At 53.9% G+C, this 15,442-nt stretch overlaps 6 protein-coding genes across 6 annotated transcripts; 4 read left to right on the top strand and 2 right to left on the bottom strand.

Moving 5' to 3' along the window:
- Positions 1 to 1,478: 1,478 nt before the first annotated feature.
- BDP55DRAFT_542119 (ATPase) lies at positions 1,479 to 5,688 on the top strand (the record flags this gene model as incomplete). The annotated part of the gene is made up of 3 exons (XM_060568284.1): positions 1,479 to 3,638; positions 3,688 to 3,966; positions 4,018 to 5,688. 3 exons carry the CDS (start codon positions 1,479 to 1,481, stop codon positions 5,686 to 5,688), a joined length of 4,110 nt encoding a protein of 1,369 aa, XP_060435158.1.
- Positions 5,689 to 6,310: 622 nt separating this feature from the next.
- On the bottom strand, positions 6,311 to 7,889 carry BDP55DRAFT_647138 (short chain dehydrogenase). Its single transcript, XM_060573753.1, has 4 exons — positions 7,602 to 7,889; positions 7,342 to 7,532; positions 6,933 to 7,265; positions 6,311 to 6,779 (listed from the first exon to the last, which is right to left on the bottom strand). The coding sequence occupies exons 1-4, from the start codon at positions 7,693 to 7,695 to the stop codon at positions 6,468 to 6,470; spliced, it is 930 nt and encodes a 309-aa protein (XP_060435157.1). The 5' UTR covers positions 7,696 to 7,889; the 3' UTR covers positions 6,311 to 6,467.
- Positions 7,890 to 8,165: 276 nt separating this feature from the next.
- On the top strand, positions 8,166 to 9,092 carry BDP55DRAFT_542036 (DSBA-like thioredoxin domain-containing protein; the record flags this gene model as incomplete). Its single annotated transcript, XM_060568278.1, has 4 exons — positions 8,166 to 8,199; positions 8,265 to 8,343; positions 8,407 to 8,447; positions 8,506 to 9,092. 4 exons carry the CDS (start codon positions 8,166 to 8,168, stop codon positions 9,090 to 9,092), a joined length of 741 nt encoding a protein of 246 aa, XP_060435156.1.
- A 145-nt stretch (positions 9,093 to 9,237) lies between these two features.
- Positions 9,238 to 10,356, bottom strand: BDP55DRAFT_542264 (bucentaur or craniofacial development-domain-containing protein; the record flags this gene model as incomplete). Its single annotated transcript, XM_060568297.1, has 2 exons — positions 9,238 to 9,934; positions 10,004 to 10,356. 2 exons carry the CDS (start codon positions 10,354 to 10,356, stop codon positions 9,238 to 9,240), a joined length of 1,050 nt encoding a protein of 349 aa, XP_060435155.1.
- Positions 10,357 to 10,647: 291 nt separating this feature from the next.
- Positions 10,648 to 12,155, top strand: BDP55DRAFT_647127 (uncharacterized protein). The gene has a single exon (XM_060573752.1). It carries the CDS (start codon positions 10,969 to 10,971, stop codon positions 11,905 to 11,907), a length of 939 nt encoding a protein of 312 aa, XP_060435154.1. The 5' UTR covers positions 10,648 to 10,968; the 3' UTR covers positions 11,908 to 12,155.
- A 777-nt stretch (positions 12,156 to 12,932) lies between these two features.
- BDP55DRAFT_265422 (enolase C-terminal domain-like protein) lies at positions 12,933 to 14,558 on the top strand. The gene is made up of 4 exons (XM_060566369.1): positions 12,933 to 13,310; positions 13,379 to 13,488; positions 13,545 to 13,656; positions 13,717 to 14,558. Exons 1-4 carry the CDS (start codon positions 13,135 to 13,137, stop codon positions 14,468 to 14,470), a joined length of 1,152 nt encoding a protein of 383 aa, XP_060435153.1. The 5' UTR covers positions 12,933 to 13,134; the 3' UTR covers positions 14,471 to 14,558.
- Positions 14,559 to 15,442: the final 884 nt, after the last annotated feature.

Raw genomic sequence — 15,442 nt, 5'->3', positions numbered from 1 at the left:
ACAGACAGTCATATTTCCTAATGTCAAGGAAAGAGAATTCCAAGATGCAGATTTCGTTCAGATTGAGGCCCCCTCAACGAAGTCGTTTGGGTACGAAGAAGATGGATCCACACTCTCCAAAGCGGAAGTCTCGTAGCCTGAGAGCGTCAAACGCTCGGGCCATTTGTGGCTGGTGGGCGCTGCACGTGAGACCCACTCTACAGACTCTCGTCCTTCCTCACCCGAGTGAACGGCGCGCAACTACGCGCTGTGGTGATTTTTCAGCGAATCCGACTTTATCATCAGCAGGCGGCGTTTTCATTCCTCGCTGTGCAATATCGCCAGCAACAATTGTCGTCGACATCGACGCCGACTCGACTTTTTGCGATCGGATTGCTCAGAAGCCAATGGCGTTGTGCCGCGCAAACACCTTTGCCTAACGCCTCCATTGTTCTTGCACAACATCCTCCCTGAGCGCTAAGACACTGGTATGGCCTTCCTACTTTCCTTCATCTTTTGAGTCGCTGCAAAGGAAAAATGAGATTGACCTCATTGTCTTCTACCGGAGCGCCTCTAATTGCGTTTTCTTGTTTGCATGTATATGCTAATCGTTGGTATCCAGACCTTGGCTCAAGGTACCTAAGGCAGCAAGCAGTAGCTCCCCAGGCGTGCACAATACTCAGAGAACGCGATACCAAACCTTTCACCCACCACACATCGTCTAATTACTCAATCGATTCACAATGCCCTCGAAACGAAAGCGCAACATCGAGGATTTCGATCCTAACAAGTCGGATTCTGATGACGAGAACTTCGAGCCCAACGCGGATGGCCCCCCCGTTCGCACCAAGAAGCGATCGCGTGGGTCCAAGAGTCAAAACGCCGGTGGCAGTGGACGGCGCCGGAACAACCGCTATCGAGGATCTGACATTGAAGATGAAGACGATGACGACGTGTCTGATAGTCAAGACGAGGGCTCCTTCGTCTCTGAAGATGACGAAGAAGAGGAAGAGGCCATGCCTGTCAATGCAGCTGGTCGTAGATCAAGAAAGGCCGCGACGAAGCACAATAGCTACAAAGAAAGTGACGACGACGAATCCGACCCCGCCGAAGAGTCAGATGACGTGCTCTCGGAGGATTTGCCCAAGCCTAAGACAAAGGACAGCTTAATGATTAAGCTGAAAGTGCCAAAGGCTGCATCGACCCCCGGTCCTGCTCCTGCCACTCGACGATCAACCCGTGCCCACACCGAAGAGTACGGCGAGGAGCACGTTGAACTCACCAACTCCGGCAAACATGGCCGACCTGCGTCGCGTTCTAGGAGCCCCGAGACTCTGGCCCGCACTCGGTCTTCCCGTTCTATTAAGGGTCTGAAGAAGGGACCCGAGACAATCGAAGAGGCTACCCAAGAAAGCAGCGGCCCTCGGGAGGAGGATGCCGAAGTCGATGAATTGGCTGGCGATGTTGAACAAGTCGTCGAGGAAACAAAGGATACCGAGATGGAGGATGTCAAAGAATCGACAGAGATCGTGAAGGGAGACCTTGCGGAAGACGATGATGACGACGAAGACGAAGGGCCAATCATCACACGGCGAACCAGGGCAAAGAGAGGAAGTGGCTCTGGACCTGCTGAGCCCGCCGAGCCGGAGGCTGATGCCGAAGGCGAAGCCGACGACGACGTTCCCAAACGATCTGGGCGGCTTACTCGCCGCAACGGGCTTCGAAAATCAAAATCTGTCCAAGAGCCAAGTAGCGATTTTGAGCCCGGCGAAGAGTCAGCAGGGGAGGAAGAACAAATGTCCGAGTCGCCCAAAAAGGATTCTGGCGATGGTGACGACGGTGATTTCGACAGCCCGGCTCCGCGCGGTAGGGCCGCCAAGCCAAAGGGTCGATCCACCCGGAGCTCGCGCCGTGGCGCCGAGTCAGCGGAGGAAGTCGAGCTAGACCAAGACGAGTTGGCCGAAGAGCTCCACGAACTAAGACAAGATTCACGCTCGCGGCGTCCTCGACGACCTTCACCTGCAATCATCTATCAAGAAACAGCATCTAAACGACGCAGAGCTGCCGCCAAGCCGATGAACTACTTCATGCCACCCCTCTCTGCCGTTAATATAGAGGAAGATGACAACGAAGATCCAGCCCCGACTCCTGCACGTCGTCGCGGAGGCCGCGGGGGTGCAAGCCAGGCTTGGGACCGCGCCCTCAACACAACTTTCGGACCTTTTGGAGGCGGAGGCGGCGGCGGTTCACTTCTTGCCGGGCCCTGGGGTTCCGGCATGGCCGCAGGAGGTGTTGATTCGGACAGCAGTGATGATGAAATGGGCCAACGCTCAGGGCCTGCCGCTGGAAACGTTGGCATGACGCCCACATCAGCCGCCGCTCCAGCTGGACTTCTTCCCGGTCTTGCGCAGCCTTTGGGCGGGGAGGGTGGCGTGGGGGCAGCTCCCAATGTCGGCAAGATCAAAAACCAGAAGGCTTTGGCAGATGCCGATCCTCTTGGAGTCGATCTGACTGTAGACTTCAATCACGTCGGTGGTCTCAAGGGTCACATTGATCAGCTGAAGGAAATGGTCCAGCTCCCCCTTCTATACCCCGAGCTCTTCCAGAGATTCCACGTCACGCCACCTCGAGGTGTTCTTTTCCACGGTCCTCCCGGTACTGGTAAGACTCTACTTGCTAGAGCCCTCGCAAACTCCGTCGGCGTTGGAGGTCGCAAGATCACTTTTTACATGAGAAAGGGAGCCGATGCTCTGAGCAAATGGGTTGGTGAAGCCGAGAAGCAGCTCCGTTTGCTCTTTGAGGAAGCTAGAAGGACGCAGCCTAGCATCATTTTCTTCGACGAAATTGATGGCTTGGCTCCAGTGCGCTCCAGCAAGCAGGAGCAGATTCACGCTTCCATCGTCTCAACACTTCTGGCCCTGATGGACGGTATGGACGGCCGCGGACAGGTCATTGTAATCGGCGCCACCAATCGTCCTGACAACATCGACCCCGCTCTCAGACGACCCGGGCGATTCGACCGAGAGTTTTACTTCCCACTTCCAGACGTGGAAGGTCGACGGTCCATTCTTGATATCCACACCAAGGATTGGGGTCTTGCAGAGCCATTCAAGCAACAGCTCGCTGAAAACACCAAGGGCTATGGAGGTGCTGATCTTCGTGCTCTTTGCACGGAGGCTGCTCTCAACTCCATTCAGAGAACATACCCGCAGGTCTACTCGTCAAAAGACAAGCTCATTGTCAACCCTGACAAGATTAATATTCACGCGACAGATTTCATGCTGTCGATCAAGAAGATGATCCCGTCATCTGAGAGATCCGCCGGCACAGGCGCTGCTCCTTTGCCCAAGGGGATCGAGCCGCTGCTTAGAGACCAGTTTGGATCGATCAAGAAGGCCTTGGACGACGTGTTGCCTCGTAAGAAGAAGCTGACAGCGCTGGAAGAAGCCATGTTTGAGCAATTTGAGGACGAGGACCACGGCTTCGGCAGAGAAGCTCTGCACCAAGAGTTCGAGCGGTCGAGAATCTTCCGCCCGCGATTCCTGATTCACGGCTTTGCGGGCATGGGCCAGAGTTACTTGTCCTCCGCCCTACTGCACTACTTCGAAGGTGTGCATGTCCAGAACTTTGGGCTTCCCAACTTGTTAGCCGACGGACGGGTAGGTCCATTTTCATCCCACTGACATTTACATTGCTAACGTTTCGCAGCCCATGGAACAGGTCATCGTCAGTTTGTTCACTGAAGTGAAGAGACACAAGCCAAGTGTCATTTACATTCCCAGCATCGAATCATGGTATGCCGCTATGAGAGACACACTACCATTCATCACATTCAAGAACATGCTCAAGTCTATACCGCCCACGGATCCCATTCTGGTGCTTGCCACGGCAGAGTATGAAGCTGGAGAAGACCTTGCGCCTGAGCTCGTCCGAGAGCTATTCGCCTTTTCCCGGAAAAATCGATTGCAGATCCAGCGGCCGAAGCATGTAAGTGCAATAGATGAATGCTTGCAAGGATCTCTTTGCTAATTTTATCAGTCAAATCGGCGGGAATACTTCGCTTCCATCGTCGACCATATTCGCAAGAGTCCGGCCGACTTTCCTGACCCCGCCAATCGAAAGAAGAGAGTCTTAGAGGAGCTGCCGGTTGCTCCACCGCCGCCACCGAAAGTACCCACCAAAGAAGAGATCAAGGCCATGCAGAAACGCGACCACCAGTTGCTCAATATCTTGAAGGTACAATTGCAGCCAATCATGGACCAGATCAACAGGAAGTACAAGAAGTTTAGACAGCCCGTCCTTACCCCCGGCCAGCTGGATTACCTCTTTCTCGAAAAGGATCCCAACTATGTCCGCCCCGATGTAGCGGGTATGGAGCATCGACCTTTTGAGATCGTGAAGGACAAGTATGATGTTGATGTACTACGCGAAACAATCTCCGGCAAAACTTTCTATAACCTCGAAACGACCACTATCGAGGAGAGATTGTCGAACGGCTTTTACTGTCGACCAAAGGACTTCCTTCGAGACATCAAATCGCTTGCCAAAGATGCCAAGAACATTGGCGATAAAGAGCGGACGCTCAAGGCAAATGAGCTTGTCAGCAATGTCGAAGTCGACGTCGCTACGATTGAGGGCAACACCAGCACTGTGGACTGGGAGGCGCTGCACCAGAGACAGCTTCAACGCGCCAAGGTTCAAGCCGAGAAGGCGAGGAAGAAGATGGCGCTTCAGTCTGTTCTCGACCGTGTTCAAGGCGATGTAGGCGGTGGTAATGACAGCGACTCCCAAGGGCCGGTTACTCTGGGCGAGCAGATTCCTGGGTCAGGCCATGCCATGGCTCGTTTCCAGGTAATTAGCCCGGGACCAAGTGGCGGCGTGGGATCTCACCAGCAAAGTAATGGCACATCAAACCCTTCTCGGCAGAGCGATGTGCACATGAGCGGCGTAGACGACGACACGACGCAAGATAGCTCCATGCAGCCGCCAGCTCAATGGCCGCCGCAAGGAAACGCGACAACCGGTACTACACAGGTGTCCCAGAGATCTGTCATCACCACGGTACCACCAGGCATGTCGCCCTCTGCGATCGTGAACGACGCTTCCACCACCAAAACCTCAGATCCATCGGACAGATCAACAGACAAGTGGAGCACGCAAGCGACAGGGCCGACAAATGGGTTCCATCCAGATCAATCCAGCCAAGGCGACAACTCGCAGCTGCAAGATACCCAGATCCCTGCCGGTATGGATCCTGTGAGCCAGGCCACTTCCAGCGACGCAGCTTGGCCACATTCCCAAGCCCACGGTATGGCGCGTGGAATCATTAACCCGCCTGGTAGTCAGACGTCGTCCCCCAATAAGTCTAGGAGCTCAGGAGACTCGAAGCACATCATGCCTTTGGTCAACATTCTCAATGACTCGACAAGCGAAGATATTAGGAATTCAGGTTCATCATCCTCGCAGCAGCAGCCTGTCATTCACGAAGGCCAGGTTGAGCAATTCCTGGACGAGTTGACGGAGAGAACATCGGGCTGCACCATTGAGCAATTAGAGCAGATCAACCGCGAGCTCATGGACGAGATCTGGAACACGAGGCATGAGTGGAACCGCATGAAGGTACTCGGCGACCTAACCGATGTGTTCAACGAGACCATTAGCGACATTGAGAGTATTCAGGGCTTGTTCCAGCAGAGCCAGCAGGCATGAAAGAGGAGACACGCGAAGCCGGACACCGCAAATATTCTCCACGACTTGTACCATAACACGTTTCCTTGAATTTCTTTTTCCCAAACAATGTCTTGAGTTTTTCTTCCCGGCATTCATGGCGGAAATACTGGTTGGCGATGGAAGGGGTTGGGTTGGAGGTTGGGGGAAAGGGCAACCGGCAATGGTCTAATTTGTGAGCGACGGGATGACCCCCTTTTTTCTTGTGATAAAGTGCATTATATCGAGAAATAACCGCATCCTACTCTGTGTAGCATGGGGTAGGCAATAGACAAAATTGCATTGCACTATGCTCGCTGATGAACTTTGACTGTGCTTGTCTCGACTATCGTGAAGACAATGGCTTGGCTTGATCTATCCCTCGGGATGTGTTTGAAACGCAGTGAAATCACTTCTCATGCAATACTGTAGTAGTGCGCATGCACTAGCGTTCCTGTAGCAGGCTGCAGATAGTTGTGTCACTTGGCATGCCTTCAAACCCGCATTACCTGAGTTTGACTCTTGCGATGGGTTAAGAATGCAGTGCAGATGCTTCGCCAGCCTACCTACCCGGGAGATCCCCAACCTAAGACATTGGCTGAACGCAATAACCATAACCCCCCCCCCCCTCTCTCTCTCCCTTAGGTAGCTTCTGCTTCGCTACTTGGGAAGCTTGGATACCATACGTCGACCACGCTACCTACCCTCATCAGACGGCATTACACTGTCTCTTTGAAGAGTCACTCGATTTCTACACAAGATAGCTACCTAAGGTACTCCATTCAAAGCTTCGCCTTGGCACTATCATACCTCTTCCCCTCGTCGTCCTGCTCCTTGACACGCAGATCGGGCAGGTCCGCCGGCATAATCCTCCGCGGCGTGGACCCGGGTACGAGGGAGTACTTTGAAAAGTCCGTGACTCCCGCGTGGTCCCGCAAAAAGTCTTCGTCCAAGACGAGCTCGCCGTTGACTTTGGCGGCGGGCGCGCGGAGGATCTCGAGGATGGCGTCGGAGAAGATTGTGGGTTTGCGCAGGTCTTTTGATTCGTCAGCGTTTGTGGCTTGGAATTTTTGGGTTGCTGCGGATTCAATGGCCTAGAATGAACGTCTCGTTAGTTTGCGTGATTCAACGTGTGTTGAGTTTACCAGAAGATAACCCAGGCTCATCTATCGAACATTGCCTGAGACCAAGAAGCAGGTGCTTCTCCTCGGAGAGAGGCTACAGGAAAAGAAGAAGGGCAAACATACCGCGGCGGGCCAGATACTCGTAATCGCCATCTCATTCAACCCCTGCCGGACGAGGTCCATGGCCAAGCCCTTTGTTAGGACGCTCATGCCGACTTTGCCCATGGCGTAGGCCGTCTTTCCCCGGAAGAAGCGGCTGTAGATGGGCGGGCTGACGACGACGACGCGGCCGCGGCGCTGGCGCTTGAGATGCGGGAGTGCGGCGTGGAGGGTCAGGTAGAGGCCCTCTGGGTTCACGCGCTGCATGAGCTGGAAGCGTTTGGGGGGCGTATCTTCGATTGAGGCCCACCAGATTGCGCCCGAGTTGTAGACTAGGACGTCGAGGCGGGCGTAGATCTGGAGGGGTGGTTGTGTCAGTGGATACACATGTGGGATAAGTAGGAGAGCGAAGGGAAGTCAGTTGAATGCATACCTTTATCGTCTGTTCTACCAGCTGTGTGACGCTGTCTTGGTCTCGCACGTCGACAGCGATGGGTGTTGCGTCGCCGCCGGCCTCGTGGATCTCACGGGCTACCGTGCTGATGGTTGATTCATTTGAATTAGGATTCGGTGGGAAGGGGTTGGCGTTGGTTGCGTCGCTGGTGGTCTTTGCGGCAACGACGACTGGTGATGAGGCTTTAGCTATCGGATTCTATGGACCGTGAAGACAGAAGATAGGAAAGTGTGCAGTACCTGCGTAGCCATTCTTTGCGAGGTCAATGGCGATTTGTCGACCGATGCCTCTGGAGGCGCCGACCACGAGAGCTACTTGCTTGGATTCGCCCATCGTGTATACTTGGGATAAGTGCTTGTCTGTCGTGGGAGATGTGACCGGGGAATTCTAGCATGTGATGAGATGGAAAGTAATTTAAATACGATTATCCCACAAAGCGATTGATCCCAGGTCAACTTAGCATACACACGTATATAAGCCTTGAGTTGCGCAAAGTAATGTGAGACTTTGTACACATGCCGTCGGGACTCGGTATAGATGTGTATTAGTGATCGTCCCCGATTGAGCTTGAAGCTAATCAAGGGAGCTTTATCCGTACCCCAGACACCCACTCGCTTGTGCCGAGGTTCCCCACACCATCCACCTCAAGTTCACCTCTTCAACTTGTCTTGATGAACATCTGTTCAACATTCACTACAAAGATTGCGCCATCGAGTGTGTATCGGAAAATATCACGTTCTTTTCCGTCAACAAGCCTAAGTCGCAACCATCGCGACAGCTTTCTGTCTCCGAGTACCGCCAAGATGGGCGGCAAGATCGATGCTTACATAGACATTGGTGAGTCTCAGATTGGACTACGAAATACTCAGGAACCGAAGGGCTCTACTCACAATAATTGTCAGCATCACTGTATAGTTATATCGCCTTCACTCACATAGTCAACAACCAGGAACTACTTGCAGCTCATGGGGTCCGAATAGAGTTCGTCTTCTCAACCCAACCAGTGTCCCTCGTAGTGACAGTCACTCACCGATATCTCATTAGTATCCACCCGGTTCTTCTTGGTGCCATCAACAACGCTTCAGGTAAATTTGTCCAGATATCCCAAGAAACTAATGAGCATCTAACTCCTCTATCTCACAGGAAACAAACCACCATGGACACTCCCAGCCAAGGCAGAGTACGGCACTTTTGACGCCCGCCGCTCCTCCGCCCGAGCAGGCAAGCCCGGCATCACCACCCCCGAGAGCTTCATGGAGCGAAGCATGACGGTCGGCCCCCTCCGCGCCCTGCACTTCATCAAGGCAAACTACCCAGACGCCACGTACCAGACGGCATGGCACTGGTTCCTCCACTGCTTCTGGGAGCCGCCTAACCTCAACCTCACGAAGCCCGACGTCCTGGCCAAGGCGATCGCGGACGCGCCCAAGCAGTACCCACCGCCCGCCGGCGGCAACACGCAAGAAAAGTTGTTCAGCGAGGCGGACGTGAAGAAGATCGTGCAGGGGGCCGGGTCGCAGGAGATTAAGAACTCGGTCAAGGCCAAGACACAGGATGCGATTGATCACGGTGCGTTTGGCGCGCCTTGGTTCTGGGCTGTGAATGAGCAGGGCAAGGGCGAGCCCTTTTTTGGGAGCGATAGGTTTCACTTCATCTATGAGTACCTGGGCGTCCCGTACCAGGACATTGCCATCTTGCCGCCTAGTGGCAAGGCGACCGCGAAGCTATAGTCCGGTCATGTATGAGTACTGTCTGTAAACTGTTTAGGGGGTATCTCTTTTTGTGATCTCCATGATAAACGCCGAGCCATTTCCAATACCCAAGACCCCGTGAAACCAAGTTGAGAGAAGAAGCAAAACAACAACGTAAAGGGTTTCACTGCACACGACCAGCCATCCTCGCCCGCCGCGCGTCGTCGTCCCTCTTGGCCTCGCTGCGCGCCAGGAAATCCTGTCTTTCGGCATACGACCCCTTGGCCCTGCCCGCCAGCTCGAGCTCGTCCTTGAGCCCTTCCTTGTCCACGAACCCGGCCCAGTCCATCTTGCTCTTCTGCACCGTGTTGAGCTTCTTGGCCTGCGCCTCCTTCTCCCTCGCCTTGATACGCACCGTCATGCCGAGGTTCAGATCAGAGCGCTGGCTGACAATCTCAATGACGGGCTCAAAAGCCGAGCGGAACGCCTTCTTGAGGACGCGTTTCAGCTCCCCGCCCTCGTTGTCCGCCTCCGCATTCGCAATTTCCGCGGCGGCGGCTTCCTTGCCGAGTGAGGCGAGATAAAGCTTTGCCTCGGCCGAGGAGCGCGCCACGACTTTTTCTTCGGTGTGGACTTTGCCTGCAAAATTGTAGGTTCGCTTGATGCGGATCGTGTCTGATGGGTCGCCTGCCTGGGATTCATCCGGCTTGCTCGTATCAGGCGCCGCGGCGGCAGCTGTTGTAGCGTCGGCCTCCCCTGCGGCCTCGTTCTCGCCGGCCGGTGCTGCTGAAGCCTTCTGGCCGGATAGCATCTGTGCCCAGATGGCATCGACGTCGACCGTTATCGGGCCAGACGCAGCCGCGACTTTGCGCTCTTCTTTTCTGTTACACAAACTGTCAGCGACGCCGAGCAAGAAAATCGTGCGAGAAAACGCCGTGCCTCCGACTTACTCTGCAGCGCGCATGCTCCGCGTCTTCACCAATCCTCCTTCGCCTCCCTCATCCTCCACGCTCAGAGCCAGGGCGGCGGCTGCATCCCTCGCTGCCTTTTTGAGCTTCTTCTTCGCTGCCTTCTTGATCAGGGCTTCATCGCCCGAGTTCTCAAAGTCTGCAGTCTCGTCGTCGCCGGCATCGCGCTTGCGCTTGGTGGGTTTCTTTGCTGCGTCCTCCCCGTCGTCGGCTTCGGAGTCGGACGCTTCGGAGGCGCCATCATCGGCTGCGGCTGCGGCTGCGTCTTCGGGCGCAAAGTCCGAGTCCTGGGAGGATTCGTACTCTTCGTCGTCTATGGTCGGATCGGGAGGCATATTCGATATTGTGGTGGGGTTGACGTGGTTGAAGGAGTTGGAAAGTCGCGTTCGAGCAAGGACTTGGCCAAGAAAGTTCGGTCGGCTGCTATCGGCACTATCTTGACCGAAGACGCTCGGTGAACGAGGTCTGTGTCCAATCAGATTGCGTTACCTCCACTATCTATCGACACCGCCGAGTCCCTTGACGCCCTTGGTTTTATCCGATTGGAAGCATCATTGACACAATATGTACATTTCGAGAGGGGTGGCAGGGCCTGGTTCCATAAAATCAATTTAACCGGTGCGGCGGGTTGTATTTGGACGCCTTGTAGGTTTCTATTCCGGCACGCCCTCCGAGTTCTACACATCCTTCTAGATACTCCTCTTTAGCGGTGGTCAATACAAACAACCGGTCTGCCCTTCGCTGGGTTCTAGACATAAATAGACGACTTCCATCCTTGCTTGAAACTTTGCTTCAATGCTTGCTCAACCTGTCTGCGTTCTATTGACCCTAGCAGAATCTACTGCATCTTTATACACTCAACTTTGCTATTTATTCCCCATTTCCAATCCCCCCACTAAAACAGGCTGGTAAAGAACGATATATACCTTTCACTGCCGCTCACAACCATGTCTGCCAATATCGAACCGCTAACCGACGCTCAGAAAGAGCACTTCAGAACAACGGGCTGGTTGAAGCTGAGCAACTGCTTCACAAAGGAACAAGCACAATGGGTCACCAAGGACGTATGGACTCGACTTGGTATGGACCCCAACGACAAGTCAACCTGGAAGCAAGTGACAAACATGCCCCACCACCGCACCTTTGACGCCTCCGAGTACGCGCCCAAGGCATGGGCCGCCATCTGCGAGCTGTGCGGCGGCGAGGACCGGGTGGCACCCGAGTCAAAGGAGTGGAGGGACTCTCTCATTGTCAACCTGGGCAGCGAGGAGTACGAGGGCACGGAGCCCGACCCCAAGGAGCTGGGCATCTGGCATGTTGACGGTGACTTTTTCGTCCACTACCTCGACTCACCCGAGCAAGGCCTGCTCGTGATCCCGCTCTTTACGGATATTGTCCCCGGTGGCGGCGGGACGTTCATCTGTCCCGAGGCGATGGCGGGAGTCGCGCGGCATCTGTACGAGCACACTGACGGGGTCTCGCCGCGGATGACACCGAGAGACGACCCCGACTTCTCAAAGGAGAAGAACCTCGACTGGTTCAACGGGCTCGCGCGGAGCTGCGGTGATTTCGTCGAGGCTCACGGGGAGGTGGGGGATGTGTATCTCTTGCATCCCTTGATGCTCCACAGCGCGTCGAGGAACCCGCTGCGGCGGCTGCGTATCATCACGAACCCACCGGTATTCCTGAACCAGCCTCACGTCTTTGACAGGGCGGATGGGTCGTACAGTCTTGTGGAGCAGGCGACTCTGAGGATGTTGGGTGCTGAGTCGCTGCCCGGGTGGAAGATAACGGCGCCGCGGGAGCGGGTCGTCCCGGAGAGGCTCAAGGTACAGGAGCGGATGAAGCAGGAAGAGATTGAACGTCTTGCAGCCACCGCTTCTTAGATTTGCGTAGAGTTGGCACCATGGTAGTGCTTCTGGATGATAGCTAGGAGCCGATAAGCGCCGTTGACGGATGAACTCATTTGATAGATGGTCTTGGCAGTCACAGCGAGTTGGGGGGCAGTCTCGGCTTTAATAACAATTGTTAGAATCCAATAGCAAAAATGTCGCGAACAGAGCCTCATGCAAATGGTGGTATCCTTCTGCCCCGACACTGCTGCACCTTGCAAGACATGCAATCAGTAATCGGCATCTTGGCTTTCAGATGCCAACTCATTCCAGTGGGCAGACTGTCAGAAGCAAATTACCACAATATGGCTTACACTCTTACATCGCCAATTTCGAAAGATGATCCTGTTCTGCAGGCTGCAGTTGCGCTGCAGGATGCGCCTCACATTGCACAGGGATATTTGAGCGAGATGCCGAGTCAATGACAATAGAGAATTGAACCTCCCTTGCTCTACGAAGTATCCGCTACCGATCACTTGGCCGGGTCTAATGCACGAACAAGGTCTTGATTGACCAATACTACAAGTGGTGCTTATCACATGTGGAAGTTCGAAAGACCCCTCTTCGCAATAGAGGGGTGGGACCGAGATATTAATTGATATGGGGACAGCTGCAGGACCGGCGTGTATTTTGCGCTTGTGTTGCATGAGCGCTATGCCAATATGGGTTCCGTCTCATGGAACCGCAACTTTCAGGATGTCGCGATCTGATGATCATGATAGTACGAGGTATTTTGAGAAGAGACCAACGTGAGGGGGGTATGGGGTGGAAGCTATTGGGGCTGCCCGTTTCCGAGATCCATCGATGGCGGGCATGAGTTTGGACCAGAAGCCTCTGGGATTCAAATAATCGTGAGCAACCATTCTATTTTCAAGCCTTTTGATTGCTTTTCTGTCATCTCATTTCCCGCAGAGCCAAGACTACGTCGAGATGTTTTAACAGTTTGCTAACTTAGAACACCTTTGTTGAACTCTTGGATTGGAAATATCAGACGCTACTTCATATCTATTGTTTGAAATCAAGTCCTCCAATCACACCAGATACTCGTGGTTCTTTGAACTTGAGTCTTGAGGTAAGTGGCAGCCATTCGTCATCTCAGCTTGAAGTTCTTGTCGGATGTAAAGTCGCCTTCAGACGAACGAGATACCAGACATCAGCAGATTCTCAGATTACATACGCATCTAAAGTGACTTCAACTTACCCACACGTCGACGAGCCACCATGGCCCCTATTAAGAGCATAGAGTACTTCCGAGTACCTCCTCGCTGGCTCTTTGTCAAAATCACAGACGAGGATGGCAACTACGGTTGGGGTGAAGCAACCCTAGAGGGGCACACGCAGGCAGTCGAAGGATGTCTCGAGTTTTACAAGAGTCAGTTTACTGGGATGGATGCCGAGTAAGTCAATAGCCTTTGACGTTTTTAGTCCTCTAGGTCTTCCTTATTGATTGCGATGTATTTCGTAGTGAGATTGAAAATATCTGGCAGACAGCCTGGCGCAAGCACTTCTACCGCGGCAGTGCGGTCTTTATGAGTGCCTTGTCTGGCGTTGACATTGCCCTTTGGGACCTGAAGGGTGAGTGTACGCGACTGTATACAGCACGGCGGGAGATTGTAGTGACGGGTAAACAGGGCGTAAGCTGGGTGTTCCCATCTACGAGCTTCTTGGTGGCAAGGTCCGAGACAAGATCAAGGTCTACGCTTGGATCGGCGGGGACCGTCCTGACGATGTTGCTTTGCAAGCGTATATTGAACACCCCTCATTCTTGAGACATCGTGATCAAAAGGCTGACTGCGAGGAAAGGCAACAGCGCCTTGAAGCTGGTTTCACCTGTGTCAAAATGAATGCCACGGCGGACCTCGGCTGGCTCGACTCCCCAGCTGCTCTACAGACGTCCGTGGATAGACTGGAGACAGTGAAGAAGATGGGCCTTGACGTCGGCGTCGACTACCACGGTCGAGTCCACAAGGCTATGGCAGACCAACTCGCCAAGCTCATGGAGCCACACCAGCCCTACTTCATCGAAGAGCCGCTTCTCTCAGAGAACATTGGCGGCATCGCGGCCCTTTCGCAGAAGACGACCATACCTATCGCGCTCGGCGAGCGGCTCTACCACCGCTGGGATGTCCGCCCCTTTCTGGAGGCGCAGTGCATCGATATCCTCCAGCCCGACATCTCCCACGTAGGTGGTATCTCAGAGATCCGCCGCATCGCCGCCATGTGCGAGACCTACGACGTCTCCGTCGCGCCGCACTGCCCCCTGGGTCCCATCTCCCTGGCGGCCAGCGTGCAGGTCGACACGGTGATGCCCAACTTTTGCATCCAGGAGATGAGTCTCGGCATCCACTACAACGCCATGGTCGGCAACGAGGACCTGACGAGCTACATCAAGAACCCGGAAATCTGGGGCCCGGTTGGGGGCTATATCGACATTCTCCGAGGTCCGGGTCTGGGAATCGAGGTTGACGAGGAGAAGGTGCGGGAGCTCTCGAAGGAGTGTGACATCTGGGTCACGCCTGGCTTTAACGGCCCTGGGGGGGAGATTCGAGAGTGGTAGATCACTGCTCGGGGAAGCGGTGATGAGATGAGATGTTTCATCGGATGAGGGAAGGGTGGCACGCGATCAACGTGATGATCGGGAACAAGCAAGCTGCCAGGAATGCTCCCAAGCATTAGACATCCTAGATCTATCATCTAAACAGGTGGCTCACCAAGTACCTTGTCAGTCACGGTTAGTCTGCTATCAACGTAGCGCGGATCGGAGAAGTTTGCAACATCCGTTGGAAAAGTTGGATATCCTCTTCTGTTAGGAGATTATGGCTCAACGATTTTTTAAATTGTCTATACCCTTCTATAGTCGTATGAGTCGTTCGAGTGTTTTGTGAATGGCAATAATTCCTTGACGTCGGAAGCGTTGCCATGGAGGAGAGCTGGTCCTCACTAATTTGCTCCAGTGTACTCTATACTCATGAGGGCATCGCTCGTTAAATTTTCGATTCTCTCCAGCTCTCTGTCTCTCAAGGGTTTATTCACATTTGAATAAGTCCAGATATTCGAAAAACACTGCTCAATTATAGAGAATAAGTTGAGGTATTATCTGAATATTTGAAACGACAAAAAGCGTCACAACATCGGACTTAGTTGAAATCGCAGATATGGCCTAGCCCAGCAGAACAGCCCGCAGGTCTTCTACTGAGACGAGGGCCGCCAGTACGTTGGGTACAATGCAGACAGTCGTAAAATGAATGAGTGATGCCTTAAGAAGATTATTACCACGGATACACTGGAGTAAATGGACGAGGAGTCGTAGGATACAGTAGCGGAGATGTATTCTGCGTGCCTGCATGGCAAACGTCGTTGAACGCTATGACCACCGCCTTGGGATGGCGCCAGCAAACCTTCGGTTAAGCAGGACCCTTGCGCAAGTGCTCCTGCCTGACATCACCCCATTCGGTGTGCGATTCTCGGTCTCTCTGTGCCTAGAATTTGGGACCTTACCACAATTACCTTTCCCCAGATTTTCCTCCTG

Source organism: Colletotrichum godetiae (assembly GCF_030913485.1).
Source record: "Colletotrichum godetiae strain CBS 193.32 chromosome Unknown BDP55scaffold_4, whole genome shotgun sequence".
Lineage (NCBI taxonomy): Eukaryota > Fungi > Ascomycota > Sordariomycetes > Glomerellales > Glomerellaceae > Colletotrichum > Colletotrichum godetiae.
The sequence above is the reverse complement of the archived record's forward strand: the minus strand, read 5'-3'. Positions and strand labels throughout refer to the sequence as shown.